At 46.7% G+C, this 14,720-nt stretch overlaps 1 protein-coding gene across 1 annotated transcript; it reads right to left on the reverse strand.

Annotated features, from left to right (window-relative positions):
* Nucleotides 1-2,353: 2,353 nt before the first annotated feature.
* Nucleotides 2,354-13,640, reverse strand: LOC306774403 (acylphosphatase-2-like). Its single transcript, XM_079264428.1, has 4 exons — nt 13,535-13,640; nt 13,421-13,437; nt 8,060-8,169; nt 2,354-2,600 (listed from the first exon to the last, which is right to left on the reverse strand). The coding sequence occupies exons 1-4, from the start codon at nt 13,626-13,628 to the stop codon at nt 2,486-2,488; spliced, it is 336 nt and encodes a 111-aa protein (XP_079120554.1). The 5' UTR covers nt 13,629-13,640; the 3' UTR covers nt 2,354-2,485.
* Nucleotides 13,641-14,720: the final 1,080 nt, after the last annotated feature.

Here is a 14,720-nt window from a genome sequence, read left to right on the forward strand (position 1 = left end):
ATGTGGACCATGTTCTGTGCTATGAAAATCATGGACTTTGGATCATAACTGTATCTGTGTGAGACTATAGTGGCAGTGGATCCATAAGTCAGTGTTTCCCTGGGAAAGCTGAACATGACCTCGCCAAGAAGATAACGCAGCTTTAACACATGAAGATGATGTTGGTGTGCCGTTCCTGTTTTAAAGTTTGAGATTTTACCTCTTTTTTTTTCCTATACCACCATGCTTATTTTCAACATCTCTCAGCTGGGTATTTAACAAGCACAGCCCAAAGTCTTTCTCCGTTTATTTTCAGTCAACGTCAATTTATTTAGACATACAAGACATAAACATAAAATAACTGTAATCTTAAAGAAACAAAAGTTACCATTTAAACGTCTGAAAGGGATTAAACAGAAGCCCATCCAGTCCATGCAATGCACACCAACCCAACAGAATCAGCTCCCAACACCACACATCACGTCCCTCATCTTTCGGTTTATTCTTTACTTCATCCAATGTGTTGTTACAACTAAAAATGCTATGACATCATCCCCTTCAGTGAGCATAAGGCCTTGAATGAACACACTCTTCTTCCTCACCTCGCTCTCTAATGTTTTCCTTTCCTTTGCTCTGCCTTCCTCATCCAAGCTTTAAAACAAGCCATGACCAGTCTCTCACAGCACTGACGATCGCAGCGACGGCTACTGGTCAAAGTCATTCAGGTAAGTGATTGAGGAGACCTTGTGGAGATTAAAGATGTCTGCACGATGCCTCAGCAGGATACTATCTGAACCTGCGGCTTTGTGGGTTTATCCTCTGATGGCAACTTCACCGAGTGGAGATTGCAGGAGGTGAAACTATTTATGAAAATGGATGTCATTTAGTGAAGGTGTGCTGGAGTGTTTCCCCCCCCCCCTGCCTGCCGTGGGCCAACTGGAGCTCCAGTTGGGATGGTGTGGGCCATGTCCAGGCTTCACTTGGCAGCTGACCAGACGCTGATACGACATCAGGCACCTTGGAGTCTAGCTGTGCATCACCGCGGATAATGGTGCAAACGTGTTGGGGTCAATGAGGGATGTTTACGCATGACGTGGTTTGCAGCATGGTGGGTTTGGGGGGAATCCTAACCCCCTGACCCTAACCCTAAGAAATCTGACATGGATCACCTTCTCTTCCTTCCCTCCAGCGCTCCACATCACTGGACTGCATACTGATCACAAACACCTGTGCACTGGCTCATCATCCTCACCTGTTCACAGCCACAGTCCCAGTCACCTGCTGCTCAGTCTTCACTGCTCATCACCCAGCATGTGTTCCATATCCTCATCTCTCCCCGAACAGACCAGGAGGAACTTTCTGAACTGTTTTCTCGCTGTTTCAGCAACATATTTTGTTATTTTGGGATAAAACCATCACTACTCGCACCTGCATCCTTCGTCTGCTCTCTGACGCGCCACTGTTCATGCTGTTGGTAAAACAATGTGAACAGAGGATGAAGTAAAAAGACATATAAAGACTTTAGAAGGTGAATAAAAAAACAATTCAGCATATAATAAAACGGTGAAGGGTGGACGAACTGTCAGCTTAAAGAAAACATGAATGAGTGTGCATATGGCTGTGGTGTGAAGGTGTTAGGAGAGGTAAGGCTTTGGGGAGGGTAGCACTGTAGGGATGGTGGTGAGTGGTAAGAGCCCAAGTGGTGGTGGAGGTTTTAACGGTGGGGGGGCGGCACAGCAGGGAGAGGGGTGATGAGCTGTAGACGCTTGCTGTGTTTCCATGCAGCAGGTCCAGAGTTTTTCCCCTGGTACAGCAGTTCACATACTGGTGGACTTCACACCTTCACACACTTCCTGCTTGGATCTACTGCAGAAATCAAGAAAAAATAACCAAAAGATTTCCTCTTTTCTTTTCTTCTTCTCTGTTTTCACGAGCGATGGCGACATTGAGAAAAAGGTTTGTTGCAGAGATTCAGTCCTCTGTCTCCGACTGTTAATAATGAAGCATGAACATTTTGTTTTTACAGCATTACTGTTGTTTAGTTTGAGATCCAGCTTTCTTTGTGCTGTGACTGATGTTCAAACACCAGCACAACCAGGTGGAAGGTTTCAGCAGCTCTGCTCTTCACATGATCAAAGATTAGTCATTTATCCACAAATCAAGACAAAATTTACATGGTTTTCTTTTTCTTTCTTGGTGTTGTGACCTCTTGTGGTTCTGCTCTTAGATCTTTAAAAGCACATTGCATCTTAGTTTGTAAGAGATTGACAAGGAAACAACTTTTCACAAGGAATTAGTTTCAGCAGCAGATTAATCCTCAAGTAGCGCTAAATTCAAAATCATGTCAGACCACACTGAAGATTTACATTCATATTTATTCCCATCATCAAAGAGAAAGAGACTGAAGACCAGATCTGAGGTTTCTGAAGTAAAATTGTTCTGTAACTTTAAATATCTGAAAATGTGGATTAACTAGATGATATGACATCATGGGATTGGAGCATGCTCAGTAGCGGGTGGAGAAACCATGGAGCTCTAGTTTGCACATGTCTCTCTCATTGGAGAAAACAGCTCGGTCGATCCGAGAACTGGGACTGCCAACGTTCTTCAGCCAGAGCTTCCTGCAAACACAAGAGAGAAGCGAAATATCTTAAAACATCTGGACTCCATACAAGTTGCTAACAGGTACTTCCACACATGCAGCCTACATATAAACGTATTCGTACATGTGATGATCACTTCAGGCTAAAATGGAAGCTCTTCCTTCACTGTCTCCTTTAAGGAAGCAGAGATTTTAATCCCATAATTGTTTACAGCGACTGTATAAAGTTATTCTAGTAGTGGACCAATAAGAGGACCGTAGGCCATTCGGATGACTGTAGACCAATCATAGGAGAGCTGGTCAGAGTTTCTGTCAGCATTGAAGCTTACAAAAACATCAGACCTCAAGTTCTGACGAGGGCCAGAGGGCAGAAACCCAGTACACCATTTTAAGTCACATTATGTAACTTTCTGACCTTAAAACTCTGCGTTCCAGATTCATTTGATGATACAGTGACATCTATTGTGCATTTCTGGAGCCGCTGCTATGCAGCAGCAAGGCTGAGAAACCGCACTAAAGACCATTCTCATCTGGGAGATGACGAAACATTGCAGATGAGTCTCACTGCATGTATAATAAGGAAGCAGCTGTTTTGAAAACGCAACTTCGCTGATTCAACAAAGTAATACAAGAAGATTAAAGTGAAGAAGGGACAAAACGAGTCATTGTAAGATTGTCTTTTTTCTTTTGTCTGGAAAGAGCTAGCAGGTCAGGTAGGATGCAAGACGGGTGCTGAATTAACCGTCTGGGGAGCGACGCTGGGAAATGGCAAAAGTTCTGTAATCTTTGAAAGGGTCGGATTAGCGTCATTATCATTAGCATCCTGTAAGTTTCAGGATTGATTTTAAGGTTTTTTAGTGGTCTATGAATGTTGTGATGGTGTTTGGCCTTGTTTATCTGACATTCTTTTGAAGCCCTTGTAAGCCTAAGATCCTCTAGTACCGACCTATTATTGTTCTCCAGGGTTAGAACTACAGAACAGGCATCTATGCCTGATTACAGGCCTGGACCGTGGAACAGCCAGAGATCTTGTTTATAAATGAGTTTTATATTATCTAAATTTATTATTTTATATTATAATTTTATTTCTTTTTATTCAATTTCATTCATTTTTAAGCACACTGTTTTTATTAAGTTCTAGATTTTGTTTTCGTTTTGGGGATCCTCCACACTGTGGGCTCTGCCTGTGTGGTTTGGAGGTTGTTGCCATGGTGATTGCCCCTGTCTGGGTGGCAAGGCTGCTCTGTTATTAATTCTGGCGTGTGAAGGCCTCCTGTGTTTAAAAATGTGATGGTTTGATCATGTGATGAGTTGCCTCTGGCATGGAGGATAAGAATCCTGCCATAATCTGGAAGTAAACATTTTGAAAACTTGAAAGTCTGTGTTTGAAAATAGAAAACCTGAAATTGAAATAAAATTTTGCGAGTCTGAAAACACATTTTGAAACCTCAAAGTATTTTGGAAGTCTGGAAAAAGTTTGAATCTCTGCAAACACAACTGTGCATGGATTTTTATTTTTCACAAGCGCAACCAGCATATTACAGAGTTTCGGCCTCGGGTTCGGAAATTCTAACCAGTTGTTGCAGCTCTGCTGTTTCTAACCCTCATGGCATTGTTGTCCAACCACATTAGTTTGCTAAAAGTTTCAGCTCAGTTCATTTCAGTTGAGTTCTTTTTTTTCCTCTTTTGCCTCATGGCAAATTTGGCTTGTTGTGCAGTAAAACATACAACCACGATACAAAGACCAATAAAGGATGAGATGCAACAAGAAAGAGGGTTTTTGGTAAGTGCAGGACAATTCCTTTCATAGTGAATTAAGAACATTAATTACTTTGGGAATGAATGAGAATTCAAACCTGTTGCATCTAAACCTCAGTTACCTAAAACCCTTCCCAGAAGGAAGAACAAATTCCTCTGCTAAGGGAGAGTCAGAGCTGACAAAGATGGACTCTGCTTTCCGTGACACTTGCCGATTGTAAATGTCTGCTGTAGGCCAGTTATCTTACTGGTGTCATGGTTTGAACTTTTTGTTTCTTTTCAGTTTACATTTCCTTGTTTAATTCCAATGTTTTGTGTTTCCTGTTCATTAGGTTCACCTGGACTCATTTAGTTCATCCATTTCATCTGTGTCTTGTTCTGTTAGCCATGTATAAATAGCCCTTGGTTTCTGTTTCCACTTGCTGGTTCATCGTGTTTGCTTCATGTGTTAGTTTGACTTTAGTTGAGTTTCTTTGAGATTTAAACATCTGCATCCTGTTCCATGTCGCTGCATATGGGTCCCCACCTGCACCACACCGTGACAACTGGCCATTTTAACAATATGCGTCAGCTGATTTTTGTTCTGCATTATGAGATTTCCATAACAGCCAATAACACAAAGTGTTAAAATAGATTCAATAAAAGACTTATAAAATAAAATCATCAGTGAGGTGGAAATTATGCACATGGGGTGGATTTAATGTTACGCCTTTATTAAGCTTCTTTTATGTAGTCCATAATATATATTCTGCATAGTTAAGAGTAGTTCAGAAAGCTTACTTTAGTAGGTTCATGCATAAAACTAAATGTTCTGCTGTAAAATACTGTTGCAAACATATCATGTGGACCATGTTCTGTGCTGTGGAAATCCTGGACTCTGGATTATAACTGTACCTGTGTGACTATAGTGGCAGTGGATCCATAAGTCAGTGTTTCCCTGGGAAAGCTGAACATGACCTCGCCAAGAAGATAACGCAGCTTTATCACATGAAGATGATGTTGGTGTGTCATTCCTGTTTTAAAGCTTGAGATTTTACCTCTTTTTTTTTTCCTATACCACCATGCTTATTTTCAACATCTCTCAGCTGGGTATTTAACAAGCACAGCCCAAAGTCTTTCTCTGTTTATTTTCAGTCAACGTCAATTCATTTAGACATACAAGACATAAACATAAAATAACTGTAATCTTAAAGAAACAAAAGTCACCATTTAAACGTCTGTCGTGGAATTTATCCGATGAGAAATAAATCTATAAATCAATTGTTTTCTGTTCAATTTATTGGGCATGTACAGATGTTGCGGGCGAGAGGTCTGGACAGCTCTGCCCCTGCTCAGAGTGCTACAGAGTTCTTTAGACAGACACAAACAACCCTTGCAGGCAGCACTAGTCAGAACAACTGCTAGCTTGGAGACAACAGTCGAAGCTGAAACAGGCCTTGAACAGAACACTTAGTTTTATGCATGAATCTACTAGAGCAGGGGTGTCAGAATCCAGTCCTCGAGGGCCGGAATCCGGCAGGTTTTTGTTGTTTCCCTCCACCAACACAGCTGATTCAAATCAATGGATCCAGCAGCTTCTTGTCAACCTGTTTGAGTGTCGTTCAGATGTGTGTTGGAGCACAGAGACAACAAAAACCTACAGGATACCGGCCCTCCAGGACTGCAGTTTGACACCCCTGTACTAAAGCAAGCTTTCTGAACTACTCTATGCAGAATATATATTTTGTACTACTTAAAAGAAGCTTAATAGAGGAGTAACATTAAAACCACACTGCATAATTTCCACCACACCTTTCTACATTGAAAAGATTCAGTCTGTGAAGAATATAAAGCCTTTTTTTTTCCATTTAGCATTTTTTCAGACCAAGGATGTGTTGACATAAAAATTTAAGTGATCAATCACTGTGCCCAGGTATTTGTATGCCCCACCATTTAAACCTGTGAGCCTTTTATAAGGGTTGCAAGATTGTGAGAAATGTTTCTCCTGAAGTATTGTTTTTAGGATATTTATCTGTAGAAAAAGAAAAAGTCTTCTAAGACTGGTCCATGATTTACTTCTTTTCTAGACAGATTCTTAAGAACAGTGTCCTCCCCAAATTTCAAGAGATTTTTGTCTACTAACTGATGAAAAATCTAAGAGTTGCATGAGTTTTTTCTCTCCAAACCAGAACTGGTGCAGAGTGGTGGTAGTTTCATCGACCCCTTTATGGGCCTGATAGGCAAACTGCCACAGGTCGAGCTAGCCCTGGCTGTACCTTCTTCATTGGATGTGTTTTACCAGTTGCTCAAAGCTTCACCACTAATGAAGTCAATGCTGCAGGCCGCAGATCATTCAGCTCCCGTGGTGACTTTATTTTAGCCACTGGTACTTTTATAGACTCCTTCCATGGCTCTAATACCTTGTGCAAAGACAAGGAAAGGTTCAAAATGTAAGAAAAAATGCCACATAACAGATCTGCGTGTTTTAGAAGTTTATTCATTCATCTATTCTATCCTTGCCATCACCATGACCAAGAGGTTTGTGTTTCTTGTTCAGTGCTTCCTTTACCGCTTTGGTTAACTAGGCTTTATCATTTGGAAGCACGTTAACTCATTTAATGGGAATAATTGAGTTTTTCATATAAGTGATATAAGATAATATCACATCAGTCATCCTGTCAAGATTCACAGTGGAGTGTGTAAAAATGTCCCATTCTGTGCACTGAAAGGCTCCTTTTAGTTCCTCAACATCATTTCCAAAACACTTTTCTACCACTCTGGTAACTATTTTTTCTCTTTTAAGGTGTGACTTGTGGGTTGGAGTAAAAAGTATTATGATCAGAGGAACCAAGAGGGTAAAACTTTGGCCTTATAGGCATGTTTGATTGTGCCATAACACAGGTAAATAGTACTGATAGAAGTTGCTCATCAAATTCCATCTGCAGTGATTAAAATCACCAAGAACAAAGCAAGGGGCATTCAGAGAGTGGGACTGGAGCCTTTGTGTTACGTTTAAGATCTCTTAAATCCAGTAAAAACTCTGCGAGTACTGAATCCTGGTGTGCTGGTGGTGTGGCTCAACCTGACTCTGCCACAAGAAAAGAAGCCCAAAAAAGGCCAAATCTCCATTTTAAAGGAATATGATGATCAATGGACTGTTGTTGGTTCAACACAGTTACTTGCTATATGCTATATTCTTCTGCAAACATTTTGCATGTGAGCTCTGTGTGCAACACTGCTGTTAGCAGAGTTTCTTCCACACCGCTGCAAGGTTGCCATCATGTGATATTTGGCAGTGTTCTCTCACTGCTTTGGTTTGAAACTCTGTGTTAAGGTGTGGGGGTTTTGTGGGTAGTCTTGTTCTGGTTTCCCATCTTATTTAGTAGTTTTCCTTGTGTTTCCTGTTTAGCCATGTTTTCTGCTCGTTAGTTCACCTGGGTTTTGTTAACCCATCCATTACACCTGTGGCTTGTTATGTTTTCTGTGTATTTATCTCGCTCAGTTTCAGTTGGTACTTGCTGATTTATGGTGTGTGTCTTTGTTGCGCTTCCTGTGGTTTGTTCAGTTCACTAAAAGATTAGTCTCAGCGCTTCTCCGTTCTACATTTTGGATCCATGTCTCCATGATAGACAACACTCTGGCCTAACACTTTGATTAAATTTGATCAACAGCCTCCGTGGAAGTCAGTGTGATCAGATTCAGTGGGTCCATCCATCTACTGATTGATCAGCTCAAACTTACATGTCATTGACTTTATCCATTGGTCCCTGAATCTGACCAATCACAGTTCCTTGTCTTGTGTTCTTCACCCAGCCACTGAGTCCCAGACTGCGACCTTGCTCCTCTGTGTACTGAAGCAGCATAAAAATAATACATCATTTGTCTGATAATTATTATCCAGACAATCAATATCTCTGTTAGATGACTGACTCTTAGCAGCTGTCTCTGTGTTACACTTAACACATCTGTTTGGAGACGTCACATGATTTTGTCCTCAGAAGATGCATCACAGTTGGCAGGAAATTACATCATTAGTGGAGTAACAGCTGTGTTCCAATTCAAGGGGTGTTTATCGATTCAAAGTCTACTCTGCAGACCTCCAAGTCTGCAGACTGCGCAGGCAAAGGAGTGTTCTACGTAGTCTGCACACACCGAAGTGAGCTTTCTGTCATTAAAATGAGACTGTCTATCTAGTGGACAAGAATTACCCATAGTGCTCCAGTCCTCTGTTGCCTAGCAACTACATATACCAATCTAACTACTCATCCCATTCTTCCACAAAAACACAAAAATATGTTTAAAATGACAGAAAATGGTGGCAGTAATTAAAATAAGAGTTATTTTCCTTTTCCTTTGTGTGTAAATGAGCAACAGGAGGCGGTTTAGATGATCTCTCCTCTGGCTGACAGCTCATCCTGTCAAGCTGACGTTAACTTCAGTGGAAAATAATCCTTGTTAGACACATATACAGTCGTCCTCATATGTATTCATACCCTCCCATTAAAGAAGGAGATAAACTTATTGTTCCTTATTCCAGTCTCCAGTTATCTTAGTGACTGGAATAAATTCAGCCTTTTCGTTAATGAAAAGGGGACGAAGACATCTGAGGACGACTGGAATGAAATCCATTGTGGTTATTGGACACAATGTCCTCCCAGCTTGTCTGCTGGGACAAATATGTGTGTTTATACATAAAAATAAATAAATAAAGGGTCTGGCTGGTGTGGTACCGACACCGGCGCTCTGCTGCTTCTTTTCTATCAGGAACGCAATGCATTCTGGGATAGGAGAGGGCGTTGAGGATGCATCTCTGGTCGCCGTCGTTTTAAGCTGATCTGGAGCCAAACGATGGGCGGACTGGGTGTGACCTGTGTGTGACCTGTGACCCGTGTGGGACCTGTGTGTGACCTGTGACCCGTGTGGGACCTGTGTGGGACCTGTGTGGGACCTGTGACCAGTGTGGGACCTGGGATCTGTGTGGGACCTGGGATCTGTGTGGGACCTGGGATCTGTGTGGGACCTGTGTGGGACCTGGGATCTGTGTGGGACCTGTGTGGGACCTTGGACCTGTGTGGGACCTGTGTGGGACTTGTGTGGGACCTGGGACCTGTGTGGGACCTGGGACCTGTGTGGGACTTGTGTGGGACCTGTGACCAGTGTGGGACCTGTGTGGGACCTTTGTGGGACTTGTATGGGACCTGTGTGGGACCTGTATGGGACCTGGGACCTGTGGGGGACCTGGGACCTGTGGGGGACCTGTGTGGGACATGTATGGCACCTGTATGGGACCTGTATGGGACCTGGGACCTTTGTGGGACCTGTGTGGGACCTGTATGGGACCTGTGACCTGTGTGGGACCTGTGTGGGACCTGGGATCTGTGTGGGACCTGTGTGGGACTTGTGTGGGACCTGTATGGGACCTGTGACCTGTGTGGGACCTGTGTGGGACTTGTGTGGGACCTGGGACCTGTGTGGGACCTGTGTGGGACCTGTGACCAGTGTGGGACCTGGGATCTGTGTGGGACCTGGGATCTGTGTGGGACCTGGGATCTGTGTGGGACCTGTGTGGGACCTTGGACCTGTGTGGGACCTGTGTGGGACTTGTGTGGGACCTGGGACCTGTGTGGGACCTGGGACCTGTGTGGGACTTGTGTGGGACCTGTGACCAGTGTGGGACCTGTGTGGGACCTTTGTGGGACTTGTATGGGACCTGTGTGGGACCTGTATGGGACCTGGGACCTGTGGGGGACCTGGGACCTGTGGGGGACCTGTGTGGGACATGTATGGCACCTGTATGGGACCTGTATGGGACCTGGGACCTTTGTGGGACCTGTGTGGGACCTGTATGGGACCTGTGACCTGTGTGGGACCTGTGTGGGACCTGGGATCTGTGTGGGACCTGTGTGGGACTTGTGTGGGACCTGTATGGGACCTGTGACCTGTGTGGGACCTGTGTGGGACTTGTGTGGGACCTGGGACCTGTGTGGGACCTGTGTGGGACCTGTGTGGGACCTGGGACCTTTGTGGGACCTGTATGGGACCTGTATGGGACCTGTGACCTGTGTGAGACCTGTGTGGGACTTGTGTGGGACCTGTGTGGGACCTGTGACCTGTGTGGGACCTGTATGGGACCTGTGACCTGTGTGGGACCTGTGTGGGACTTGTGTGGGACCTGTGACATGTGTGGGACCTGTGACCTGTGTAGGACCTGTGTGGGACTTGTGTGGGACCTGGGACCTGTGTGGGACCTGGGACCTGTGTGGGACTTGTGTGGGACCTGTGACCAGTGTGGGACCTGTGTGGGACCTTTGTGGGACTTGTGTGGGACCTGTGACCTGTGTGGGACCTGTGTGGGACTTGTGTGGGACCTGTGTGGGACTTGTGACCTGTGTGGGACCTGGGATCTGTGTGGGACCTGTGTGGGACTTGTGTGGGACCTGTATGGGACCTGTGACCTGTGTGGGACTTGTGTGGGACCTGTATGGGACCTGTGACCTGTGTGGGACCTGTGTGGGACTTGTGACATGTGTGGGACCTGGGATCTGTGTGGGACCTGTGTGGGACTTGTGTGGGACCTGTATGGGACCTGTGACCTGTGTGGGACCTGTGTGGGACTTGTGTGGGACCTGTGACCTGTGTGGGACCTGTGTGGGACTTGTGTGGGACCTGTGTGGGACCTGTGTGGGACTTGTGTGGGACCTGTGTGGGACCTGGGACCTGTGTGGGACCTGTGTGGGACCTGTGTGGGACCTGGGACCTGTGTGGGACCTGTATGGGACCTGTGTGGGACCTGGGACCTGTGTGGGACCTGTGTGGGACTTGTGTGGGACCTGTATGGGACCTGTGACCTGTGTGGGACCTGTGTGGGACCTGTATGGGACCTGTGACCTGTGTGGGACCTGTGTGGGACCTGTGTGGGACTTGTGTGGGACTTGTGTGGGACCTGTATGGGACCTGTGAGCTGTGTGGGACCTGTGTGGGACCTGGGACCTGTGTGGGACCTGTATGGGACCTGAATGGGACCTGGGACCTGTGTGGGACCTGAATGGGACCTGTGTGGGACCTGTATGGGACCTGTTACCTGTGTGGGACCTGTGTGGGACTTGTGTGGGACCTGTGACATGTGTGGGACCTGTGACCAGTGTGGGACCTGTGTGGGACTTGTGTGGGACTTGTGTGGGACCTGTATGGGACCTGTGAGCTGTGTGGGACCTGTGTGGGACCTGTGTGGGACCTGTATGGGACCTGAATGGGACCTGGGACCTGTGTGGGACCTGAATGGGACCTGTGTGGGACCTGTATGGGACCTGTTACCTGTGTGGGACCTGTGTGGGACTTGTGTGGGACCTGTGTGGGACCTGTGACTTGTGTGGGACCTGGGACCTGTGTGGGACCTGTGTGGGACCTGGGATCTGTGTGGGACCTGTGTGGGACCGTGGACCTGTGTGGGACCTGTGTGGGACCTGTATGGGACCTGGGACCTGTGGGGGACCTGGGACCTGTGTGGGACCTGTGTGGGACATGTATGGCACCTGTATGGGACCTGTATGGGACCTGGGACCTTTGTGGGACCTGTGTGGGACCTGTATGGGACCTGTGACCTGTGTGGGACCTGTGGGGGACCTGGGATCTGTGTGGGACCTGTGTGGGACTTGTGTGGGACCTGTATGGGACCTGTGACCTGTGTGGGACCTGTGTGGGACTTGTGTGGGACCTGTGTGGGACCTGTGACCTGTGTGGGACCTGTGTGGGACCTGGGACCTGTGTGGGACCTGTATGGGACCTGTATGGGACCTGTGACCTGTGTGGGACCTGTGTGGGACTTGTGTGGGACCTGTATGGGACCTGTGACCTGTGTGGGACCTGTATGGGACCTGTGACCTGTGTGGGACCTGTGTGGGACTTGTGTGGGACCTGTGACATGTGTGGGACCTGTGACCAGTGTGGGACCTGTGTGGGACCTGTGTGGGACTTGTGTGGGACCTGGGACCTGTGTGGGACCTGGGACCTGTGTGGGACTTGTGTGGGACCTGTGACCAGTGTGGGACCTGTGTGGGACCTGTGTGGGACTTGTGTGGGACCTGTGACCTGTGTGGGACCTGTGTGGGACTTGTGTGGGACCTGTGTGGGACCTGTGTGGGACTTGTGTGGGACCTGTGTGGGACCTGGGACCTGTGTGGGACCTGGGACCTGTGTGGGACCTGTGTGGGACCTGTGTGGGACCTGGGACCTGTGTGGGACCTGTATGGGACCTGTGTGGGACCTGGGACCTGTGTGGGACTTGTGTGGGACTTGTGTGGGACTTGTGTGGGACCTGTGTGGGACCTGTGAGCTGTGTGGGACCTGTGTGGGACCTGGGACCTGTGTGGGACCTGTGTGGGACCTGTATGGGACCTGAATGGGACCTGGGACCTGTGTGGGACCTGAATGGGACCTGTGTGGGACCTGTATGGGACCTGTTACCTGTGTGGGACCTGTGTGGGACTTGTGTGGGACCTGTGTGGGACCTGTGACTTGTGTGGGACCTGGGACCTGTGTGGGACCTGTGTGGGACCTGGGACCTGTGTGGGACCTGGGACCTGTGTGGGACTTGTGTGGGACCTGTGACCTGTGTGGGACCTGTGTGGGACTTGTGTGGGACTTGTGACCTGTGACCTGTGTGGGACCTGTGTGGGACTTGTGTGGGACCTGTGACCTGTGTGGGACGGTGGTCCACAGGAGACGTGGTCTCTCTGATGCAACCCGCTCCAACTGGTTTGTGAGTCTGGTGTGAGGCGACGGATCTCGTCCTCAGGTTTTCTCCATGTGAGTTTAGAAGATATGAAAGGAAGTTGTGAGGAACAAGCTGCAGAATATGACTGCAGTTTTAGGTCATGGTGTAAACGATCTATTTGCTCTGAATTATTTATAACAGACGATAACTCTGTTCATTTCCAGACTAGAATAAAATCTGCTTCTGTCGTCTTCCATCATGTCCTGCCAGCTCTGACCGTACCTCCCTCTGGACTCATGTGCTCTGCAGCAGCTTCTGTCGGGAACTTCAGGCATGCTTTCCATGCCACTGAACACGTAACATTCTGTTCATGTCAAATGAGAGCTCACCATCCTGAAGCAAACGCCTGAGCACAGGTAGAACAAGCAGCCAATGAAAACATGATGCAAGATGAACAAAAACTCCAAATGAAAGAAAATCAGACATGATAGATCCTGACCTACCCTGCACGTTTCCAAAAATCTCAAAATCCACTGAAGTCAGTTTGTTTTGTGACATGACGACGGCGCTGAAGACACAAATCAAGATCAGAAACATGTCTGAGCTCTGAGCAGTTTTATTTTTAACTCTGAAACTCAAAACCATCACAAAAAGTGACTTCCTGTAGAGGCTTTCAGAATAAAAGCAGCACCAATGAGCTGAGTAACAATCATGTCATGATTTCTGTGGTTATTATCTTCTGGCATTTCTAATAATTTTATTCTGTTTTTGGAATGTTTTAATTGTCTCCTGTCATGATTTGTTATGTTTTATGATCATCGACTTTATATTTACTTGGTGGAAGACTTTTCTTTAATTCCAAACAATAAACATAAATTGGAAAGATATATTCCCGAACCTTTCCAGAGAGTGATGCTGCTGGAAGGAATGATCCGTGCTGAAGAAGCCTCTGACTGAACACAACCATGTTTCTTCACTGGAGGTTTTCCAGGTGTTTCTGCTGCAACACATCGGATTCCAACCAGTGTGTGCAGGCTGAGTCAGGTGTGTTGGAGCAGAAACACTTAGAAAACCTGCAGGACTCCGGTCCTCCAGGACCAGGACTGGAGATCCCTGCTGTCCAAGATTGACCATTTATTCCCAGTACCGGACCAGAACCAATCATCCTTAGTACCGGACCAGAACCAATCATCCTTAGTACCGGACCAGAACCAGTCATCTTTAGTACCGGACCAGAACCAGTCATCCTTAGTACCGTACCAGAACCAATCATCCTTAGTACCGGACCAGAACCAATCATCCTTAGTACCGGACCAGAACCAGTCATCCTTAGTACCGGACCAGAACCAGTCATCTTTAGTACCGGACCAGAACCAGTCATCCTTAGTACCGGACCAGAACCAATCATCCTTAGTACCGGACCAGAACCAGTCATCTTTAGTACCGGACCAGAACCAGTCATCCTTAGTACCGGACCAGAACCAATCATCCTTAGTACCGGACCAGAACCAATCATCCTTAGTACCGGACCAGAACCAGTCATCCTTAGTACCGGACCAGAACCAGTCATCTTTAGTACCGGACCAGAACCAGTCATCCTTAGTACCGGACCAGAACATGGGTCATCCTTAGTACCGGACCAGAACCAGTCATCTTTAGTACCGGACCAGAACCAATCATCCTTAGTAC

Source organism: Telmatherina bonti (genome assembly GCF_933228915.1).
Source record: "Telmatherina bonti genome assembly, chromosome: 3".
NCBI classification, from domain to species: Eukaryota; Metazoa; Chordata; class Actinopteri; order Atheriniformes; family Telmatherinidae; genus Telmatherina; species Telmatherina bonti.